Source organism: Lepisma saccharinum, chromosome 4 (assembly GCF_977018435.1).
Source record: "Lepisma saccharinum chromosome 4, izLepSacc3.1, whole genome shotgun sequence".
Taxonomy (NCBI): Eukaryota; Metazoa; Arthropoda; class Insecta; order Zygentoma; family Lepismatidae; genus Lepisma; species Lepisma saccharinum.
Genome location: NC_139232.1, coordinates 112,653,450 through 112,675,507, shown reverse-complemented (window position 1 = coordinate 112,675,507; position 22,058 = coordinate 112,653,450). Strand labels below are relative to the sequence as shown.

At 36.0% G+C, this 22,058-nt stretch overlaps 1 protein-coding gene across 13 annotated transcripts in view; it reads left to right on the top strand.

Moving 5' to 3' along the window:
- Nucleotides 1-22,058, top strand: part of LOC145986776 (uncharacterized) — a 145,375-nt gene that overhangs the window by 70,505 nt on the left and 52,812 nt on the right. Inside the window, exons 5-7 of one of the 13 annotated variants that reach the window (XM_083121184.1) lie at nucleotides 14,985-15,229; nucleotides 17,127-17,249; nucleotides 18,364-18,379. The exons of 5 other annotated variants lie outside the window; for them this stretch is intronic. In XM_083121184.1, the coding sequence (XP_082977310.1) occupies nucleotides 14,985-15,229; nucleotides 17,127-17,219 (338 nt within the window). In that variant the 3' untranslated portion in view covers nucleotides 17,220-17,249; nucleotides 18,364-18,379. 7 more of the 13 variants (XM_083121180.1, XM_083121183.1, XM_083121182.1 and 4 more) reach the window with 7 other exon arrangements.

Genomic DNA, 22,058 nt, shown 5'->3' with positions numbered 1-22,058 from the left:
GGTGCCATTAATACTGCCAGTTGAGAAACTTTTGTTTCTCCTTGAAGCATTCTGGAATCATCAGTGATATATTTATTAATGAGTTGAAGAGCAAATGTTGCACATAATGTTTTATTAGTTGACTAGTAGTAACTTTTTGATTTGATAGTGGCATGTGCATTTGTATTTTTTTGGGCAAGCTGGTAAAGTGTTACTAAGGTTTTTTTGTATCCCTTTACGCAAGAAAAGCAATTTGAACTCCCATCTGCGTAAAGTTATTGAATTTCTGAAATGTGAATACTCTGGCGATCTTTTATTTACGTAGTAGTTAGATTTCAAATGTTTCATTATATGAAAATGTGATTATGTAAAACATCTCTAGAAACTGGCTGTGATGATTGTGTGTGTGAGATTTTTTGCTATGGCAACATTTTCATAATTGATTGTCCTGTGTGTGTAAAGTATTAATAAAAGTGTAAGTTGCTCTTAGTTGTGTGTTTTAATTTTAGCATTTATATGTATCGTCTATATATATCGTGATACGGTATTTCAAGTTTTTCTTCTAGTAGCTAATGAGGCCAAAGGGGTATAAAATTTCTAACTGATAATTACACTAGACACTCGCTAATCCGGCCATTCCTTGCACATATGGGTGCCGGATTCGCGGTAGTGCCGGATTATTGAGAGGGTCGGAAATTACGTACTACTATGTAGTTTAAACACATAGGGACTATACAGGCGAAGAACCTCGGTTCAGCTTATCTAAAATTTCGAGTTTCTGCTTGAGGCCAAGCGTAACGTGTTTCCTTTTAGAATCCATAGTATGTACTGAACTTTACTGTAAGAAAGTCACAATTTCAAGTACTGTATGTATGTATAGCATTGTTCAACATTTTAAACTAACAACATTGTTGGACACGATAATTCATTGTTGTGCGCGTCATTTCTGCTTGAGTGACTACAGGCCGGATGTGGGCCGGACTACTGAGAGGGCGGACTATTGAGGGCCGGATTAGCGAAAGTCTAGTGTATTTGTCACACTACATGAGAAAATACATAGGCATTATTTGTTATATACTCGGTAGTATGTATGTAAATTTAACTTTGCCAATTTGTAAAAGTTTTCTTACATTATAAATTGTTAACAAAAAGAAATAATATGCAGATAAGTTGCAAAACATAATTACGGATGATAGATAAGAAGTATACTTAAAGTGAAAGTGAAAATGATATTGTAAATATGCAATCTAGGCCTTGTTAGCTGTGTGATCAAACATTCCCAGGTTTAATTCCAAGCAAGGCACATTCCTACTCCGTAATGACTAGGCTTGGAAACAAACTTGACTTGTCATGGAACCACCGTAGTTTTCAGAATGAATTTTGTCCACTTGTAGGGATGTTTGAACTTCCAAATTGGGAAGTTTGTTTATCTTCATTAATGATCCACTCTAACTACATGTTTCATGTATTCAGTTTGCCATCTCTTGTTCTGCTGTTCATCAATTTTTCCAAGAGCTCCATTCTGTCTGTTTTTCAAAGAGTGTGTTTAAGTCTTGAAGATATAATAAGTTCAGGTGCACAGAATAAGCATGTAATTGTCTCATTGCATTAGCCTTTTCTTTAGCTGTTCATTTTTAGCTGCACAATATTATTTTTAATCTTCATATCTTCACTTCCTTTTCCGTATTTTGATGTTTGTGCCTCGTTTATAGATATTTTCGTTAATACTTTTCATATTTGAACAAAAATGTTTTTAATGGCCTATAGTATCATGTAATCCAATTTAAGATATGCCACACAAAAGCAAATGATTCATTTTTGCAGAACTTGAGAAGCAGTGGATTTTCAACCCCATTCCAATCCCCCTGTTTTCCCCAGACGTTGAAAAAAGGTTAGTGGAAGGTAATGCTAAAGAGATAATGGGTTACGTTGTAGATGAATGTGCAAGAACCATTCTCTACACTGTGGGTGATAATTTCCGAGATAAAACAGCCTACCGCAGTTTTTGCCTGAACTTGTATCTTAAGTACCCATCCATAGGAGACCCAACATTGGCTAAGCCATGGGTAAGTGTTCTTTTAATTTGATATAATGTGTGCTATTAACAAAATGTGAGCTTACACAAGGTAGTGGTTGTAATATTTTGAAAGCTCAGTGGAAATAGAAATTTAGAATTGTTACTTCTCTCTTAATAATATAGTCATAAAAATGAACCGGCACTGAAAGTGGATATGAGGGGTCAATTTGAGGTAGTTATAATGTCCATCATATTGCAGCATCAAATAAATTGAGGTTTATAATTTTAACTGGTATCATTGAATATTTGATTTGTTTTTGGAAATTTTTCTAACACTAAATAGTTTCATGTGATATTTTCAATAAGACCATGAGAAGTTTATTTCTATGGTGTGATACCCATAGTATTATAATAGAAAACACAAAACAAATTACTTTGTACATTTTAAACCATAACAGAGCATTAAAAGTGTATTATTACACAGGTTATTACAAAAGTATGCATGTATTCATGTTCGTGTTTGTGTGTGTTATAAGAAGAATATCTGGTAATGCTAAAAGAAATTGATTGAAATAAAAAAATCGATCTTTTGGTGTGTGAACATTTATACATGTATCATGGGAATTATGCAATATTTTTGGTTAGTGCTGTTGTAACTTTTGCATAGTTAATTGTTGCAATCGTGGGTAGGGTGAACAGACACACACATTCAGAGGACAGAGCATTGTGAAAAAGGAGGACAAAGTCATAAAAAGGAGGTCACTGCAAGGCAATGGCAACACATTTGCCATCACTCATAATTTAATCAACATAAAAAAAAAAAAAAAAACTACCAACAGCTTGCTCACAGATAATTCTGATGATTTTTTCAATAATTTTCTCTTACCTTTAAGCAACGAAAGCAATCTCCTAATCTATTATTTTACACTTGACAACCATAACTAAGAATTTTACTCTTTTTTCCAATTCTTGGATATTAGAATGCAATATCCCCACAAGTGAATGCAAATGTAGCAAATAGGATTCGCTTTAACTTATTTCCAAAAACTGAATTTAAATTTTACTTAGTTTAGATTGGGTTAAGAAATATGATTTTAATACCATGAACATTTCTAGCACTCTTTCAACAGCAGGGGAAATTGACAGCCACCTTACACTTAACCTCATATTCGTTTCTTCCATCCTTTAAAATTTACACTTTTGTTTCGTTATTTCATAAAAGTAAATATGACTTAATAATCAAAATTCTCAGTACGAGTTTCTGTATCACGTATGTATGACTCGAAAATGAACTGGCTGACCTCTGTAGCAGAGTGGTTAGCACACTGCACCACAATGACAGAGGTTGGGTTCGAATCCCAGCCTGGGCATGGGTGTTCTTTGTTGATTGATTGGATTGATTTGTTGTTTTAAGTCCACTTTATGCACAGTAAGGCTAATCGGGACTGGACCTATAGTTTAAAGTGGAATCCGAACCACTATGTGCCTCCACCGGGAATCGAACCCGGAACCCCTTCATTACAAGGCGACGACGCTACCACTGCGCCATCGGGGAGGCCTAGGGGGGGGGGTGTTCTTTGTGAGTGTCCCTTCATCATATCATCGCTCATCCTCATCTTTGCGATTATCCAAAGTGGCAGAAAAGCAAATTAAAATAGACAATATCAATCACTCGAAAAGGAACTGTTCAGATAACTTGTTTCAGAAGTCTAAGATTGCGAAGCAACGAGTTAGAATAACACATACTAATGGCTAGGGGTACAGCACCTTGACTTGGTAGTGTGGAAAACTGCAAGGTTCTGCGCTTTCTGGCTTTTCCTCTGCCTTATGAATCGCTAGAGGTGCTGGTGTCAGGACCGCTACGTGGTATTAGTCTGCTTATAATGGAAGTAAATGATGTTTTCGTTGCACCGTCTCATTCTTTTACATGAAGCATTTCTATGAATGTGATAATTGCTGTGATATTTGGTACAGTGGATGTGGAGATACTAACGGACATTCTAGACAGTCGACCACATCCTGTTGTCGTGACTTTCATTAATAATACGGGAGAAAATATATGTGTGGAATGACCTTGGTAACTCAAAATTTTTTGTGTATGTGTATTAGGTGTTGTTATTATTATTATTATTATTATTATTATTATTATTATTAACAACAACAATCATCATTTCTTTTAAAGAAATACACACTGAAGCATTTGTATTTTTTATATTTACTGTTGCTTTTCTTCCGCTTGAAACTAATCACGTCGATGATGATAACTGATGATTCCATGAAAAGACAAAGGAAAACCCACTAAACTCCCTTAGTGCCATCGACATGAGTGTAAGGAAGCTTTCAGACAAATGGAACATGGGTTGCTCACACTGATGTGACTAGTGACACAGACATTTCCAGACTAAAATAGCATTCATTGCGCATGGGGGTCCAGCACACATTCATGTGTCATATTCACTTGCTGCTTGTTACCTCCTTAAAGGAAGGGTACTCAGACTGCTACAGGGGGAGTTCTCAACGAAGTGACAAGCGACATTGTGCCTTCAGTCTATTAGCAAGCGTTTGCTGCTAATTGTGCAAACAACAGATCTAGGTGACACAATAAGCTGCATGTTACTACAACAGATTTAGGCGATAAGATGAGCTGCACGTGTCGCTTTGTTGCCTGCATGTCGCTCAAATTGGGACATTTCCTCAATAGCTTGCAATGTGTTGCCATGGTTTGTTGTTTGTGCATGTGCGATACGATGAGGTCTTGCTTTAGGGAGAAGCGGCATGCGACATTTGTCGCTTGAAGATTTCACCAACAGAACGCTGGCCTGTGCTGGCCGTCATGCTGCTACGGTGAGAAACATTGCTCTTGATTGGACATGTTGCTTCGGTCTGAAATCTGCCTTGGACCGAAGGACCCGTGTTGCTTTGGTGTGAAATCCCCGTATCATTTGTTCGTGCCGTTTTGGTCTAATATCATCTTGAGGAAATGATGCAGTCAGAGCTTGTGTCCCTACGGTTAGAAAGGCAGCATTAATTACCAACTGCTTGCTTCCAAGCAACACTTGTGGTTGGTCGTCTCGGTATGAAATCTCTCTCTCAGGATACTATTTATATTCTAATAACATAGAAAAATAAACTCTAGTACACAATCCAACACCTGACATCCGGAAACACATTGTGATGTTTCTTCTTGTGTTCTTAAGACAAACAAATCTACACAATATATTTGAAAAACTAACTAAGCTGTATTACTTTCAAAAGAAAAAAGTTGCGATACTGATAGCACTGCCATTTATGTTGTCATCCACCTCGGGAACCAGTTTTTATGGTCATTTTCCACACTACCTATTCAAGGTGCTGTACTAGGGGTGTGCACGACAGAACTTTTTTTTTTTGGTCGGGGTGTGCACGAAATTTTTTTTTTTTTAAATCCCGACGTTCGGGATGGGAAATGTTAAAAATTTCCTGATGCTGTGGAAATCACGAATTTTACATGTCATTTTTTTGCTGAAATAAAAACTAACAAATTTACGAGAAGTGTCAAAGACACTTACAATGCGGAAAACATCAAGAATTAACCACTTTTAAAAATGACCATTTAGTAGTTTCAGACTGGTTGGGATTCCGAAAAGTCTGGAAACCACTTCCTGAAGTTGGATGGGATTTTTTTTTTTCTTATACCGATCCCAGTACCGACTTTTCTGGATCCTGAACACCTCTACAATGACTCAGTCAGGAAAGTGATCTTGTTGTTTGAATACTTAACGCACCCCAACTGATATGATGATTGTTGTGTGTGGATGCATTTTCTATGCAGTACATTTACAGACATCTGAAAAGCAGGACGTCTGGCGAGCCTAATCATGGGAGTCTTAAGTTTACATTAGTTTAGAACTCCTTGTTGGATGTTAAGTGTAATGATGATTATTTTATGCCACATGTTTATTGGAATATTGGTAGAACAATCTGATGTGGTAGTTACGATATGTTCCAACACCGCTATAAAAGCTCTTTATCATTGATACTGTCATTTAAATGGAAGTGAAGTTTATTTCCCATGCTGATGTTATGATATTCTTATCTTTAGAGATAAAAATATGAACTTGTTTGTTTTTACTGTAAAAAGGAAATGTGTGTTGTGTTATAATTCTTGCTATTAGTGTCCTGCTACAGCACTTTTCTAAGCTTCGTTTTTATTCAGGTCGTTGATTTAGCTGGCAATTAAATTAAACTTTCAACTTAAATTTAATATAGACACTATCTGGAAATGAAGTAATAGTCCTTTCACTCATTGAAAAATTAAGTGTTTTTAATATGCTCTTTCTTTGTACTCTTTATTTCTTGAAGCCTGTGAGGAGATGTTTTTACATTTCAGGCCCTTTTTGCAAAGCGTCTCTCCCAGAAGATCAGAAAAATGCGTCATAAAGAAAGATCCAGATTCATCATGCCCCAGTGTGATGTTGGTGCTCTGAACTTATGCAAGGATTCATAAAACTTTCTTCCTTTTTAAGATTTGCTCATCCACAGTAAGCGTAACAAATGCATTGAGACTATTAACAACACACTGGAACTTACTCTTATTAAGACTCAAATGTGTACTTCATGAAATTGTTTTTCCACTTGATGAAAAGAAGCTGAACACATGCTTTGAAAGTTGTAGTGACTTTCTTGTTAAAAGTGAATTGAAAAGTGACAAAATCAAGCAACACACTAAATTCTGCCACATTTTAATACACTTGTGTTATCACTTAATAGAAATAGAGAACTACAATCAATTCTTTATGAATGTAAATATTTCATGCTCTAAACAGGGGTGCCCACAGGGGGGATTCATGATGCATTTGCATCATGGAAATTTTTGGGGGGGACAACATTTTATATTTTAGCTACCATATCTTCACACAAAAAGGCACTTTCTGCCCCCCCAAACAAATTCACCGAAAGAGACAAATATTATGTATATTTACATATATAAAGTATTGTTTATGCCAACCTTGCCCCCCTCCCCCCAAATTTATTTCTAGTTGGCGCCTCTTGTGTAAAGCTTACGAATTTCGAAAATTTAATTTTGGGGGTATTTTGATGAACAACTTTGGGGGGGGATGGGCACCCCTGGCTTTAAATGTCTTCTTTAATTATATGGTACCAGTGAGGATTGTATATAACTGAATAAAAATTAATGTGAAGAGAACCACCTACTCTCATTGATCTGTGAAATTGATATTTCTCAAGTTTGCAGAATAATGGTAAACATTAACTGTACTCTGTTAAGTTATTGTCTTACATGCAGCAACGTTTTGAGACCATTTTTTGTTTTAGTTTGAGCAAAATAACTCTACAAAAATACTATTTCAAGAGAGACATATTACAGTATGTGATTTAATAATTTTACCTTGCAACAAGAGAACACAGCTTCTTAAAGCTGGAAAATAAAATATTGAAGTTCTTAATTTGTTTTGAAAATTTTAAATCTTTATCGTAACCTTTATTCATGAGCTCTGATACAATTAATATACAGTACACAATCAGAAAGTTCCCCTGCAGTAGATGTGTTCATATTAAATTTTTATTGTCAGCCTTACTCTCAGAGGTATCGTAATTTCTTCTGAAACAGACGTGTAAAAAAAAAAAAAAAGGTAAAGTGCTCCCCTTTGCTTAGCACCACGCCATGAAGGCATATAGGGGGTGTGGGGGTAACGTCCCACACTTTCTTGATCCGGTCGTGAGTGGGGTGATGTGATCAGCATCATGCCCCTGACCGCCTTTACCCCCCAGGGTTTCCACCAGGTACCCATGTTATTCGATGCTGGGTGGGCGCCCGGGGCCGCTTCCAACGTTAGAAAAGTTCCCGGATTTGAACTGGCCAGGGATCGAACCCGGGACCTTAAGCATGGTAGTCAGACACGTTACCGATTGAGCCACCACTAATGTAGTGTAAGTGAATATTACTATTTTAAGTTTAACAGTTGTTGGCCACTTCTGATAACCACACCGCAGGCCTTCCTGATGTAGTGGTAATGTGGTTGCTTTTCTTATCAAGGGGCCCCAGATTTGATTCCCAGAGGGTGCACATTGCACAATGGTTTGGATCCCACTGTAACCTGTAGGTCCAATCCCAATTAGCCCATTTGAGCATTAGGTGGACTTAAAATAGTGCTTTTAATGCTCTCAACAACAGGTTGACTGATTATGGAACATATGAGGAAGTGTAGGAGTATGCAGATGTATCATTAGTGGTGGTGGAGAACCTCGAGCAGCCGAGGGACTATTTGAACATCTCGTGTAGTCAGTTTGATACAGAAAGATATGAAAGAAGTTAATCAATATTTAATTCAGAAAGTTGTGAAGCTACAAGTGCTTGATGTGCACGGCACACATTGAGACAGTAATCCATCTCATCCCACATAGTTACTGTCATGGACATTTATGACAATCTGGTTTATGCTCTGTTTGCAGCATGTAAATGAAATTCACAAGTTCTTCTTTGTAGTAGCCCTGTATTAACTCTAGTAATTATTTTGTGCATTTATGCCTTCATTACACAATTGTTATTTTACTCTGAAAAATTCAAAGGAAACATGCAAATTAAACACACATGAATTTTATTTTCTGACTTACCAGGTGTGCCACTTAATAATTCTTAATTGATCCGAAAGAAAACAAGTGTATCTGGGGAGAAAGGTAACAAATGCTTTATTCAAAGTATTCACCATCGCTAGCTATACATTGTGCCCATATGTCCCGTCAAATTGTGGATGCCCTTCCAGAAAAATCGTTTTGAGGTGATCCAGTCAGGAAGCCATTGTTCAATATCTTCGTAATTCTTGAAGTGTTGCTGGGAAAGTGAACAAGACATCTTCGTAATTCTTGAAGTGTTGCTGGGAAAGTGAACGAGACATCGATGAAAACGAGTGGTAGTCCATTGGGGCTAAGGCTGGTGAGTATGGCAGGTGGGGCAAGAATTCCCAGCCAAGTGCAGAAATGGTGTGTCTGACGCCTTTTGCTGTGTGTGATGATGCGTTGTCATGCTGCAAAATCATTTTTCCATGTCTTGTCACTCAATCTATGCACTTTTCGATCAATGCATGGTTCAAATTCATAAGTTGTTGACGGTAGCGAAGGGCATTCACTGTTTCACCTGGTTTCAGAAGCTCATGGTACACCACGCACACCCTTCTGATCCCACCAAATGCACAGCATTGTCTTCCTTCCGGAGTGATTCGGTTTTGCGGTCGATGTTGAAAGTTGTCCTGGGTCAACCCATGATTTTTTGCATTTTGGGTTCTCGAAGTAGATCCATTTTTCGTCCCCAGTCACTATCCGATGCAAGAAAGAATTTCTTTCATGCCCAGAAAGCAACACTTCACACACCATTTTTCGCTTTTCCATTTGTCTGTCGTTCAGATGATGTGGGACCCATTTTCCTGCCTTCTGTATCTTTCCCATGGCATGAAGACGATCAGATATTGTTTGGCGACCAACATTTAACTTCTCTGCCAGTTGTTGTTGTGTTTGCATATCATATTCGTCCAACAGTGCTTGCAATTCGGCATCTCGGAATTTTTTTGGCTGGCCCGGGCGATCTTAGTCTTTCAAGTCGAAATCACCACTTTTGAATCGTTGAAACCAACGCACACACTTGTCTTGCATTAGGACATTGTCACCGTACGTTTCCACAAGGACACAATGGCTTTCACTCGCATTTTTCTTTTGACTGAACATGCTCCTTATTTGGTTTGAAAGTCAACATGTTTGCCACACAAACCCAATATCATGATCACTCACACTCGGTTGCACATCCACGGCATTTTGACAGGTACTGTCCTGGCAATACACTGATGTAACAGTTGAGACTGTGCACCAACCCTTGCTTCCAGCACCATCCAACAACGAAATTAAGAATTATTAACCGGCACACCTGGTATGATTGCAAGTATGGATTTTGGCATAACAATAAGAGAAATTCGGATTTGTGGATCCAATTTTTTTAAATATGTGTGAATATTTTGGAATGTTGCCTACTTCAATTAAATGACCAGTCTCATTATTGCAGTGGTAAACCTCATTAATTATTGACTTTTTTGACTGTATAGTAGAATTGGTTTCACTTTTTTGAGAGTGATATGAATTTTGCATAACAAAAACTATCACATCATGATAATTCGGAAATTGCATGTTATTTTCAGAACATGGTGACTACGCTTATTATGGCAATCCTCTTATACCATTACCTGTATTGGAACCATTCTTAGAGAAACAACTTCAGCAAGGAAGTTTCCTGCAGATATCACGGTCAGTTATTGATGCTTGCGTAAAGACAATCTTCAGCGTTGGTGGAGATAAATTGTTGAAAAATAGATATGCCTATTTAGATTTTTGCAAGAGATTTTACATGCGATATCCATCGATAGCAGAGCCGGGACATCCTCCCTGGGTGAGTGTGAAAGCTCAGTTTTCTTAAAACAGTAAAATTGGTTTTGTAATAAGTTAGGAGTGTTTAAAAAGATGTCCTGTTACAGAAAATTGTAGTTCGTTTTCACTCAATCATTTGAATTTATATTACATCATACAATTCCAAAGGTAAAATCGACATAGAAATTTGCATGTCTTGGCTTGTCAGTAGTGTTGTTGTGTGTTCTAGTTTTTGCCATGTTTGAAGTAAATAACAGCAGAGAAGAAATGCCCATATGAAAAATAATGGAAAAATCAAGAACAAATTTATATTTCTAGTATCTTATAGCTGTTAAAAAGAAGTTATTTTTATAATTGCATGCAATTAATGTAAGAGATTAATGCTTATTCCATTCATAATGGAATGTTTGATCTGTCCTGCACAGTGACTTTAAAAAAATTGAACTTTCCACATGGACTGCAGCACATCTAAAAATGCTATTAATATGTTTGATGAATGATGATGTACTTTATTGAGTCCTCAAGTGATAACAAGTGATCATGAGTTTGATGGCAAACCAAGGGTTAAACAACATAATAAAGAAGGGAAATGTATAGAGTCATTTAAGAATGAAAATAGAAGGTGTTTTAATTTGTAGGTAAACCTAATGGAGCCAAGGAATCCAATATCAACAACATTAAAAGAATAAAGAAAGTAAACTTTCTGGCATAGCCAACACCCACTTAACCAAAGTAGAAACCTACACTGCTTTGTTGCAGACTATGTACTGCTTAAGGCTCGGCGGGACCTTTGGCTGACACCAGGGCAGCTGTTTTCAAATTTCCTCTCCTTTAAAAAAACAAACTGTTATGGTTTTCAAAAATCTGAAAAATTACATATGTTAGAACATTCACGTAAATATTTATGTGGTTTGCTTTCGCTGTTGCCTAGATATTCACAATTGTTTCGTGCCTATGTAAGTCTATAAAACTATTGATAATTTCTAGACAACAGCAAAAGCAAACCACATGAATATTACGTGAATACTCTAGAATTAATTCTATGAATATGCAATTTTTCAGATTTTCAAACATCATAGCAGTTTTTTGAAAGGACAGGAAAATGAGTGTTGAATTGCCATAATGCAGTATGTGACTTTTCCGTCTGTTCTCCTTAAGAATAGTCCCATATGAATGCACCCTTTGGAAATAAGAATTAGATTGCAATTGAAAGAAAGGCAACTTGAATACCACACACATACATGTACATACATGCATACTTGACATGAATGTTTAAATGGTATCAAGAGTTTGAAATTATTTTATTGTTGTTTTCAGGCAAGGTTTGCCAAACGGCTCTCTCAGAAGATCCGAACAACAAGACTGAAACTTAAAAAAATGTAACAGACTCATCAGATAGTGATAATTTGTTGAAATTACTTTGTAGTGTGTATGCAGAAAAATCGTGCTTTATGTGAACTCGTACATTTTTTTAATTTCAAGGGAAATTTGTGCAGTTTCTTAGACATTTTGTTACTGTTTTCAGGCATCATTTGCAAAGCGTCTTTCAAAGAAGATACGCAATACAAGACAGAAAGTGAAAAAAATGAACCAAAACTGAAACATGTTACCAGTATAAAGGGGGACTGAATTTTATCCAAGGCAGACAGCATTTGCTTCAGCTTTTAGCTGCCCTTTGCCTCTGTACTTTATCTTTCATGGCCTAAAACTGCAAGTCTTACAACGTAAAGGAAGTGTCAAGTTCACCTATTTTGACTGTTCAGTGTCATTTTACTATGTTTTCACAGGTCTGGAGATTTTCAAAAATTTTGTGCTGCTCAGCCATAATTAATACAACATGTTATTGTATCTTGGATTTGAAATCTTTGGAAAATATAAGCACGTTTTATTGAGTGGGAACGGAATTACTGTAATCTTATGAAAAGTATTACTTTGTGAATTTTGGATAGTTCTAGGTGAAATCACCAGGTTTGTGTCTTGTTTTCATAACATTATAATTGGAGTATGTAAACCTGTGCAGTTCAAGTCTGCTATGGTATGAACATAATTATCAGTAACTTATTTCTTATGGCATACTTTTGTGCAAGAACTAACTTTCATAAAATTCATGAGGACCACATGAAATGCATTGACTGTGTGAGTGTTTCAGAATGCAAGATATTTACAGATGGGTGCATTGTATTTCTGCAGTAACTTGTCTCGGTGCAATAAAGAGAATGAAAGTCAAACATCACAATTGATGTTAAAAGTTTAAACCAGTATTTTTTTCATTTAAATTACATGTGTCTAAGTGAATGTTATTGACACTGCCTATTCATACACTATAATTTTTATATGTATGTACCAGTAATCTTGAATAAAGAAGTTTAAATTATATATAACAATATAATGCATTCAGTAAACTGAAAACCACTTAAGCTGCAAGAACTTGTTTTTTTTATATATATTTTAGCATGACTGAGTGTTGAAGCTCAATAAAGTTTTTTTGTTTAATTATTGAACTTGCATTAGCTTCTTTCTCAACATTTTGGACAACACTGTTTCTGGAGTTTGACTTGTACAAGTTGATACACAGGCAACTCGGGATAAAATTATGAGAGCAACTGATGTTGTACCCCCAGAAACCTTTCTTGTGAATAATGATGTAAGTTGTGAAGAGTAGGCCATTACTTGTAAACCTTAATGTTACGAGAAAATTTTCTGTTTGCTGTCCAGTGCTAGGCAAAGCCATGAGACTGCATGTGAAGTCTCGGTTGGCTTCTAAGAGCAGAATATACCTTCAAAACTTGCTGTAATCAAACCCATCTTTCAGGTGAAACATTTATTCTTTAGTTCTTCAGTGAAGATATTTGCAGTTGAGAACTTGGGATTTCAGAATAGAATAAAATTTAATTGGCACTTTTGTAAGTTGGACTCTTTTAACTGCATTTGAATTGATAGTTCTCCTTGTCTTTGGCATTTTCCATATTGCTGACTTTGTGCTTTGCTGCAGTTGTATGTCCCCATTTCAATCTGCTTTACAGTTGCACATTAGGAATGGCACATGGATCATCCATATCAGGTCATTGTAATAACAGTGAAAGGTGCTCCAGTTTTTTATGAATAGTGCCCTCACATAGTTTCCGATCTAGGGACTTATCATATATAAAACATCTACAAAGGCATGTGCATGTATATATATATATAGAGAGAGAGATGTGGGTTGTAAATGTACAAGTGGCAACACTTGTGGGGAAGAGGTGATAACACCGAGTTTGCAATATCAGGTAGTGAGCGGCGTCAGTTGGACCCCATGTTGATCATGGAGTACGAAAGGTGGTCAGTGTAGCAAATGCTGGTGTGTGTGATCGGTGTTGAAGTAAACAGGGTGTTGTGCACAGCCCTAACTCTTGTTTGCAAAGATAGAACAGTGATTGTGGATCACAGTTCAGGTATCCTGTAACAAAAATGCACCGGAATGCGATTGAGACTTACGCAAAACCTTTGGCAATGATGCAGAATGGGGAAGATATGTACATATACAGTAGAGCGTCGATTATCCGAACGTCGGTCAACCGAACGACCGCTTAACCGAACTGTGTACTCGCTCACTTTCAGATATCTGTAATGAAAAAAGTACGTGACTTAGCTGCTCGTAAGCGTGTAGGCTTGCTTAGACAGACCAAAATAAAGGATTTTTTTAAACGTTAATTTTGTGTACTGTGTGTATTGTTCATGCAAAATGCGTATGTAATATGTACATATTTTTGTTTAATAAACTGTACCACATACTATATATTCCTACTAAAGTTGCCTTTGTACGTTACTTTGTAATACATACTTAAAGAGATGCCTGTTTTTATGAATAAATTTACTGTACAGTACTTCTTTTTGGCAAATAAACATGTACAGTTCGATTATCCGAACAAACCAGTTTTCCGAACTCCCATGTCCCCCAATTACTTCGGATAATCGACGCTCTACTGTATATTCAAAAAGCAGACCACCTTGTTGCATAGGTGGCATTGGGAGGCCTGACATGAGTTCTTATGATTTTGAGTTGTTTCCGCAGTTCATATAATCCCTGAGAATTTCCTGATACCCCATCAACATGCTCTTTTTGTTTGCATCAAAGTGTGAGCACATGCCTAGCACTTGAGCTGGTACTGAATGGATGAGCAGATGCTCAGCTTTTTTATTCATGCAAAATTAAATACATGCTCCTAAAAAGTTCATTTTTATAATAAAACTTAGTGAAGTTGCTGCCTCACCACTGCATTGGCTACCATTGTTTATTTTCTGTTTCTTTCTTTCATTGACATCTGAGATATAGTTGTGGGTGCAGTTCCACACTCGCTTACAAGTGTATACATGTTGTTCATGCACGTATGTCATCAAACTTCCATCTTACCCCAACTACTCCTGGAAATTGATGAACATTGTAAAGTCGTCTGATTATACAGATGACTTGCTTTGCATGTTATGAAACATGTATTAGCCACCCAGGTTTCACTTAATCCACATATCTGTACATTACATTAACTCTTGTGGCCAGAGATCATAGAACTGTTGTGATAATTCAGGCATCACCTGCTATTTTCAGAGCCTGCAGGCTTCATGCATACCATCAACCCACATATCCCGTTACCAGTTTTCAGTCCGTACATTGAGAGAGAGCTCCAGCAAGGAAATCCCCAAGTAATGAGAACAGTCGTTGACTCTTGCGTGTCAACAATCTTCAGTGTTGGTGGCGATAAAGTATTGAAGGATAAACGTGCTTATCTAAATTTTTGCAAGAGATTTTACATGAGATACCCGTCAATTGGAGAAGAAGGCCATCGTCCGTGGGTGAGTGCAAGACCCATTGTTTGTACTAGTTATAGGGTGTTTTGACACAGTTTGGTCCAAGAAAATATCCCCTCCCAATGGTTTTATTGAAAGCACATGAGAATGAAAACTAACCTAATTCTATTGAAAACAAGGACACAGTATTGTTATTTTATAATTGGATTGAAACATCTTATTATACACTAAGTTCTATAACATATCAGATAGGGGGTGCTTAAGGAGGGGACGGAAAAAATTAAGGGGTGCACAAGTACCCCTTCGTGCCCCCCCCTGGCGCTGCTCCTGGTTGTGCAGTACCCTGTGCCATGAGGCACGTAGGAGATGTTATGACTATAATAGCACCACTGTTGAGCGACTTTTACCCTTAGCGGTTTCACCCCATTTATGAAAGGGTGAGTGTGTGTCCCAGATAGACTTATTTATGGATATAGACGGAAAAATTCCCACCTAAGATTAATGACCCTGGAAGTCGACCTCGGGCTCCTGTCTTGTGGTCACAGGCTCTTATAGAACACAAAATGTTGTGACAAATTTCACAAAAATTGAAAAATATAATGGATAGAAGAAGAAGAAATTGATGATAAATAGTGTAGAAAAATACTACCTTGTTTTCAATAGAATTAGGTTAGTTTTCATTCTCGTGTGTTTTCAATAAAACCTTTGGGTGGGGATATTTTTTTGGACCAAACTGTAGTGAGGAGCTTTGTTGTCATGAACTGCTTGAACATTATTTCAGTCTACTATGCACACAATGTATCATTGATAGACACAGTATATTGATCTGATCTAAATAGCTTCCATGATCAGAGGCTTTTGTAGCAAGCATACAATCAAGCCTATTCATATTAAAATTTTGCTTACATGATGATAGATATACTTTAATTCGCAACAGGGTTGTTCGAGGTCCAGGAACCCATAAATTCTATTGGGTTCCGCTGTAGGACCGGAACTTTTTTGCTCGCACAATTTAAATTTGGTTGAAGTTGCATTGTTTCATTGAAAAAATGTTCCTGGACTGTATTTAAATTGATCCGGAAAATAATGTTCCTGGACCCAAATTTAAATTCAGGCAGATAAAAAGTTCCTGGACTATATTTAAATTCATCCGGAAAAAAGGTTCCTGGACCGAATACTTTAAATATAAAAAGGTTCTCGACGGTCCAGAACCCATTTATGCTTGCAGATTTTCTCTCCTGGACCGGAATTGAATTTATTTAAAATTCCTGAACCTTTAACAACCATAATTCTCAAGGCATAATAAAATCTCGTAATGAAGTGTTTGGCAAATGCCCAGTAATCTTTTAAAAGCTTCATAAAATGTTATGTTGATGTATCCATCATTTTTATCTATTATGAGGAGTGTTAATTTTGCTTTATGCACAAATGGACTAGTTAGTCTGTGTCTTTTGTAAGGGGGAGAATCTAAATGTGGACTGCAGAATAAAAGCTGTTTTGATAAAAAAAACAAAAAAAAAAAACATTTTTCTTTGATAAAGGAACCAACACACAACAAGAAATTATATAGGCTGCAGTTTTATGTTAGTAAATGCAAATTCAACTGCTTTTTTGGTGTAATTATGAAAATCTTTTTAAGAATCAAATAGGATAGAAAGTTACTTTGTGACGTTTCTTTTAATATTTCACTTTATTGTGCAAGACCCAAACTCAAACAGTGCTACTCATAATTTAAGGTTTTTTCAAACCTCTACAATTTCAATGTTGAAAAATGTGAACATTAATGTTAGCTTTCCATTATCATTGTAGTGAAGAAATAAATTGTTCTGTGAAGTTTTGCTAGACTGGGTTAGGGAACTTAGATAAGGGATGTAGTAAAACAAAATGAAGTCACTTCGTGCCATGCTGAAGTAATTCAAGTGTATTTTCAAATTGGTTTCAGACAAAGTTTGCTAAGAGACTCTCACAGAAGATACGCTTCATGAGGTGGAGACTTAAAAAGGAATCTCAAGAACAGAAACATCTGTTGGAGTGAATGGCATCAGCATGTATATCTGTAATTGAGGTGCTTCTAGTCAAATTATTTTTATAGTGTAATTTTGGTGTGAAGAGAGAGAGATTCTTTTGTACAAAGAAATGCAGTTTTTGTTACTGTATCATTTGTTTTATGAGCTTAGGGTGATCTTTTCAAGTAATAGCATAAAATGCTGTAGGAAATTGTGGAGGACCACTTTGTTTCATGTAATATGTAAAATCATTGTACTTTTAACAATATAGTGTAATTTTATATTGAATTACTGTCAAATAAATATCCTTACTTTGGCAATTATTTGCATTTTTTATGTAGATGTAGTTTACATATGTTGAGAGAATATAGAAAAGAAAGTATCATGTTTTTGTAACATATTCATATATTTTCTTAATTGAAGAGGCATCACCCATATTTGAAACTAATGTGGTGAATACTAGTTGATATATCTAAGTGATAAAGAAATTCTCTTAGATTAATTTTTAATTACTTCATATTAAATATTTGTCAGATAAACTGCAAGGAGAAAGATGAAGTGGATTTTGCCTTGGGTAACATGTAAGGGATATCTGTAGTATTGTAATTATTTTCGTCATGTTCTACCTCATCAGGCAGCGATGAGGATGGATGAGAACAAATGCAATGAAACATCCAAACTTAAATTGGAATAATATCACCCTATGTATTGTAAAAAAAATGTTGTTTTATCCACTTTTAAGATCATATGCTGTAGTGTGATATGAATTGCTTAATTGGCTTAAACTAGTTGTACTTCTAATATTTTGCTAAAATATAATATTTTGGATAGAGTATATTCAGACCAGTTGCACAAGACCATAGTAAAGAAAACAACAAACTGTAAGAATCTGTTGAAATTCTATACCTCTGTTGGTTTCTCTCGGACTTCTTCATGGAAAAGGAGGGTAGAAACACTAAGTACAAATAGGTTAAAAGCATCCTACTTGTTCCTTTTCCCTGATGATACTGGTGCAAAATAGCAAAGTAATAAGTTTTTGATATTTTTATCTCATTTCGAGTGCTCTGCAACAGGAAAGAATTTTTGTATAATCAGTCTAGTTGATTTTCACCTTTACATGAAGTGGAAATTTTACCAGTTCACAAAACAATGAATAATAACTTCATATTACAGAGCATGATAGGCAGTCTATATCTGGACCTGAAGCACATATACCATTACCTGATCTACACCCAACAGTCGAGAAATTATTAATGGAGGGAGATTCTGCAGCTAAAACATTTTTAATGAGCAGGTGCTCAGAAGTTTTAGATAAGCATTGTGGAAATGCAGATCTTAGGTTAAACAAGGAAGCTTACAGATCCTTTTGTCGTCGTGTCTATCTGAGATTTCCGTGTGTTGGATGTGACGGAAACCCACCTTGGGTAAGTGGAAAATTGTAGGCTTGATGAAGTAACTTGAAGTTTCATATGTTACATGTAAACCCATTTTTTGGTGGAGTTTTGTTTTTAAGTCCACTTTATGCACAGAAAGGCTAATCGAGACTGGACCCACAGTTTAAAGTGAGATCCAAATCACTTGTGTACTTCCACCGGGTATCAAACCTGGCACCCCTTGATTATGCTATAGAGGAGGCCCACACCCATTTTTTGTACATACAACTCTAAAGCTTAATGCATTTTCTTGTTTGAGAAGTCACATTTGCTATATTATGAAGCATCATAAAATACTTGGCTTCTTCTTTAATATTTACAGCAAGAAACATGGTTTTAAGTACTTATCATGCAGGATTTCTGATGATATACAGAGAAGATGAAATTAATTTGATGATATTTAACAATGAATAATTTAGAAATGTAGCTTGGAAATTTTTAAAACTTCATTCAAATAATAAATTTCATGATAAAAACTGTATATTTGTTCCTGAATATACAAATGAGAAAAATTGATCTGAGTTCTAATTGTGTAATGATTTTGAAAACTTGCACAGGGTGATAAGGGAGACATTATAAATACTGGAAATGAATTTGAATTTGGGGAAACTGATTTCTGCTTTCTAGAGTTGCTGAAAGCATTTTTTTGTGATAATTTTTGTTGTGAGAAGTAGATTATCACACTTGTAACTTCCTTCTGTCTGAATTTTTTTTCATGTTAAAAATGCGAAGGCAGAGAAAGAAGAGGGGAAATACTAAAACTTGATGAGTGACTCTATCTAACATTTTCAAAATGTAAGGAGCATAATTATAGTGCTAAGATCACCAAGATGCATACGATGCATCAGTGGCGGCGATTAGGGTACCCCCCCCCCCCTTAGTTTTGGGATCCAATCGCCACCACTGGGATGCATATATGATCGAAAATCTGTTCTGCACAAAAGATGCAGTATGTGCTTTTAGGATTCTATTAATGTAGAAAATGCATGTGGGACATTCCATGAAAAGGGGTACTACTCCATGTAAGTAACAAAATGAATCAATCTGAAAATTATTATTTTTAATTGCATTAAAGTTGGAATGTTTGTCAATGCATATAATTTGCATATTTCACAGACAAATGAAGTCAAACTTTGCTTCATTTTTAAAGCGTTACGCATGTAATAACATTTTCGTTGATGTTTTTTTATGCATTCAGGATTTTTAATTTAACAAAATACTTCATAATTTTATGAATTCATGATGAATTTCCAATCTCACGTCTAGAACCTTACTATTTATGTGTGAAATGTCACACACGTAACACTGGAATGCCCGATATGTGCAATAATGATATCAGAAATTACACAATTGGAACTTGAGCCAAATTGTATTAATAATAAACTGCACTTGCTAATAATTAAGAATGATGATTGAATATGCCACTGTTTCATATCATTCCTTGCAGTCACTGTTCGCAAAGCGATTATCTCAGATCAGGAGAACAAAGCGCTGGAGACAGAGGAGAGGCCAGCAGCTGACGCAGGCTCAAGTCAAGGAAGGACCATTTTAAAAAGTTGATAATTTCGATGTGGGGCTTGCACTCTTTTACAAATTGATTTGTTCTGTTCATTCTGTTCAAGTTATGAGTCTAAATTGATCATACGGATTATTGCAATATATTAAGACTGTTAACTGACTATGTTTAGACAACTACAAATTGAAAATATAAAATGTTCCTAATTGTGTGTAAATTTATTGTATAGCTTTGATTTGCAAAGCATTGTGCAATTAAATAAAGAATAAAGGCAACTTGTTATTGCAAATTTATTTATACTTATTTTTTCTTCACCAAACAAGTACTGTGACTTGCATTTAGCCACAAAGTGCTTTCTTAAAATTGAAGAAACTATTCGACCGTTGGACTGATGTTAAGAAAAACATTTGAATGTTAAAGTGAATGTTTCACTTCTTGACCTAAACATAGAAACCTGAAGACTTAGAGAAAATAGAACAATATTGTTAAATTGCACCTTAACTTGGATAAATTGATTCATCCAAGAACTTACGTTTGTCATCCAACTTCTCTCTAATGAAATGTTCACTTCAGCAGAGGCTTTCATGGTTCGAAGTGCAGTGTACTCCAATGTCGTCTTTCCTTCTTGTAGACTTCTTGAAGCCTTCAACAACAGAAAGTTGCCACTGTTTCACTTGCTTTACTTTTCTTCTGTTCGTACCTTTCACCTTCATTGTGCTTAATCACGGAATCCCTCTGCTACAGTGTTATTTTGCAATTGCATTGTTTACTAAATAATGTAGTTCTATCCAAAGCATAAAATCCTTCAGAAGCAAACTCCCATACAGGGGTAGATGCATTTCCTGCAAGCTTTGGCTGGCTGTCTGATCTTCTGATTGCACTTGGTTCTTTTGCACAGTTAGAAAAAGATTTACTAGAACATGATGCATGCTGAGTATAACATGAAACGTCACAGTAGGTTTTTATGGCAAAAGGTTTAATTTTGTTTTTCCATTTTACTTTGGGCCGTGAAGGTCATCAGGGAGTCGGAAGTGGATTGAAGAATATCAAGCAATATTCCCCCTTGGCCCTCGAGACGGCAGTAGAGGATATAAAAAAGGGGAAATTTCCTTCTATCAGCGCTTGCGCTAGGCATCATGGTGTGCCCAAAACTACTCTGCATTACAGATTAAAATTCAGACTGTAAGGTAAGATGCAGAACAGCTAGTTCATATTTTAAAGTGGATATGTGGTTGTCTTCTTGTAGATGCAAAATATTGTGGCAATTTGAATGTGAAAATGGCTAGACAGGTTCTGTAGCAGGCTGTTCACATCATTAGAACACTAAAATATTAATGAAACTTTTGTAACATGCTGACAGTTTTGTAGTTCCTTTCTTTACCAGTGTTTTGTTAGAAAACAGGACCATTATTTGGCATTTCTTTCCCGGACTGAAATGTACAAGGTGAATATACAAAAGCTTATGCACAGGTAGAAGATTAAAATTACTCTTCTTTGAACTTGAACATGCAAAGTATGAGAATAAAGTGTATTTTTATCATAAGGGCATAGCATGCATAAAATAAACTATTCAACTTTTGTTTTATGTACTAACAGAATGTGAAACACAGTGTTAGAGCAACTTTAAGCTTGCTCACCTGCCTTCCTAGGTTAATCCACGATGAGAATGGATGATGACCTGATGAAATCAAAAGAACAAATGCTATGATATCGATAATTTGAACCAATATCTCACATGGTGCTTTGTTGTTATTGTAAGCTTGAAAGAAAGTTCTCTAGATTGAAATGAAAAATGATTATGTTCTGAGAAGTAAGGTGTAGATCAAGTTTCCGCGAACAAATACTACGTGCTTATTTTCCCACATCATAGCATTTTGCATGTTTGAAACATTCCACCTTGGTTAGAGTCCTTGTCTAGG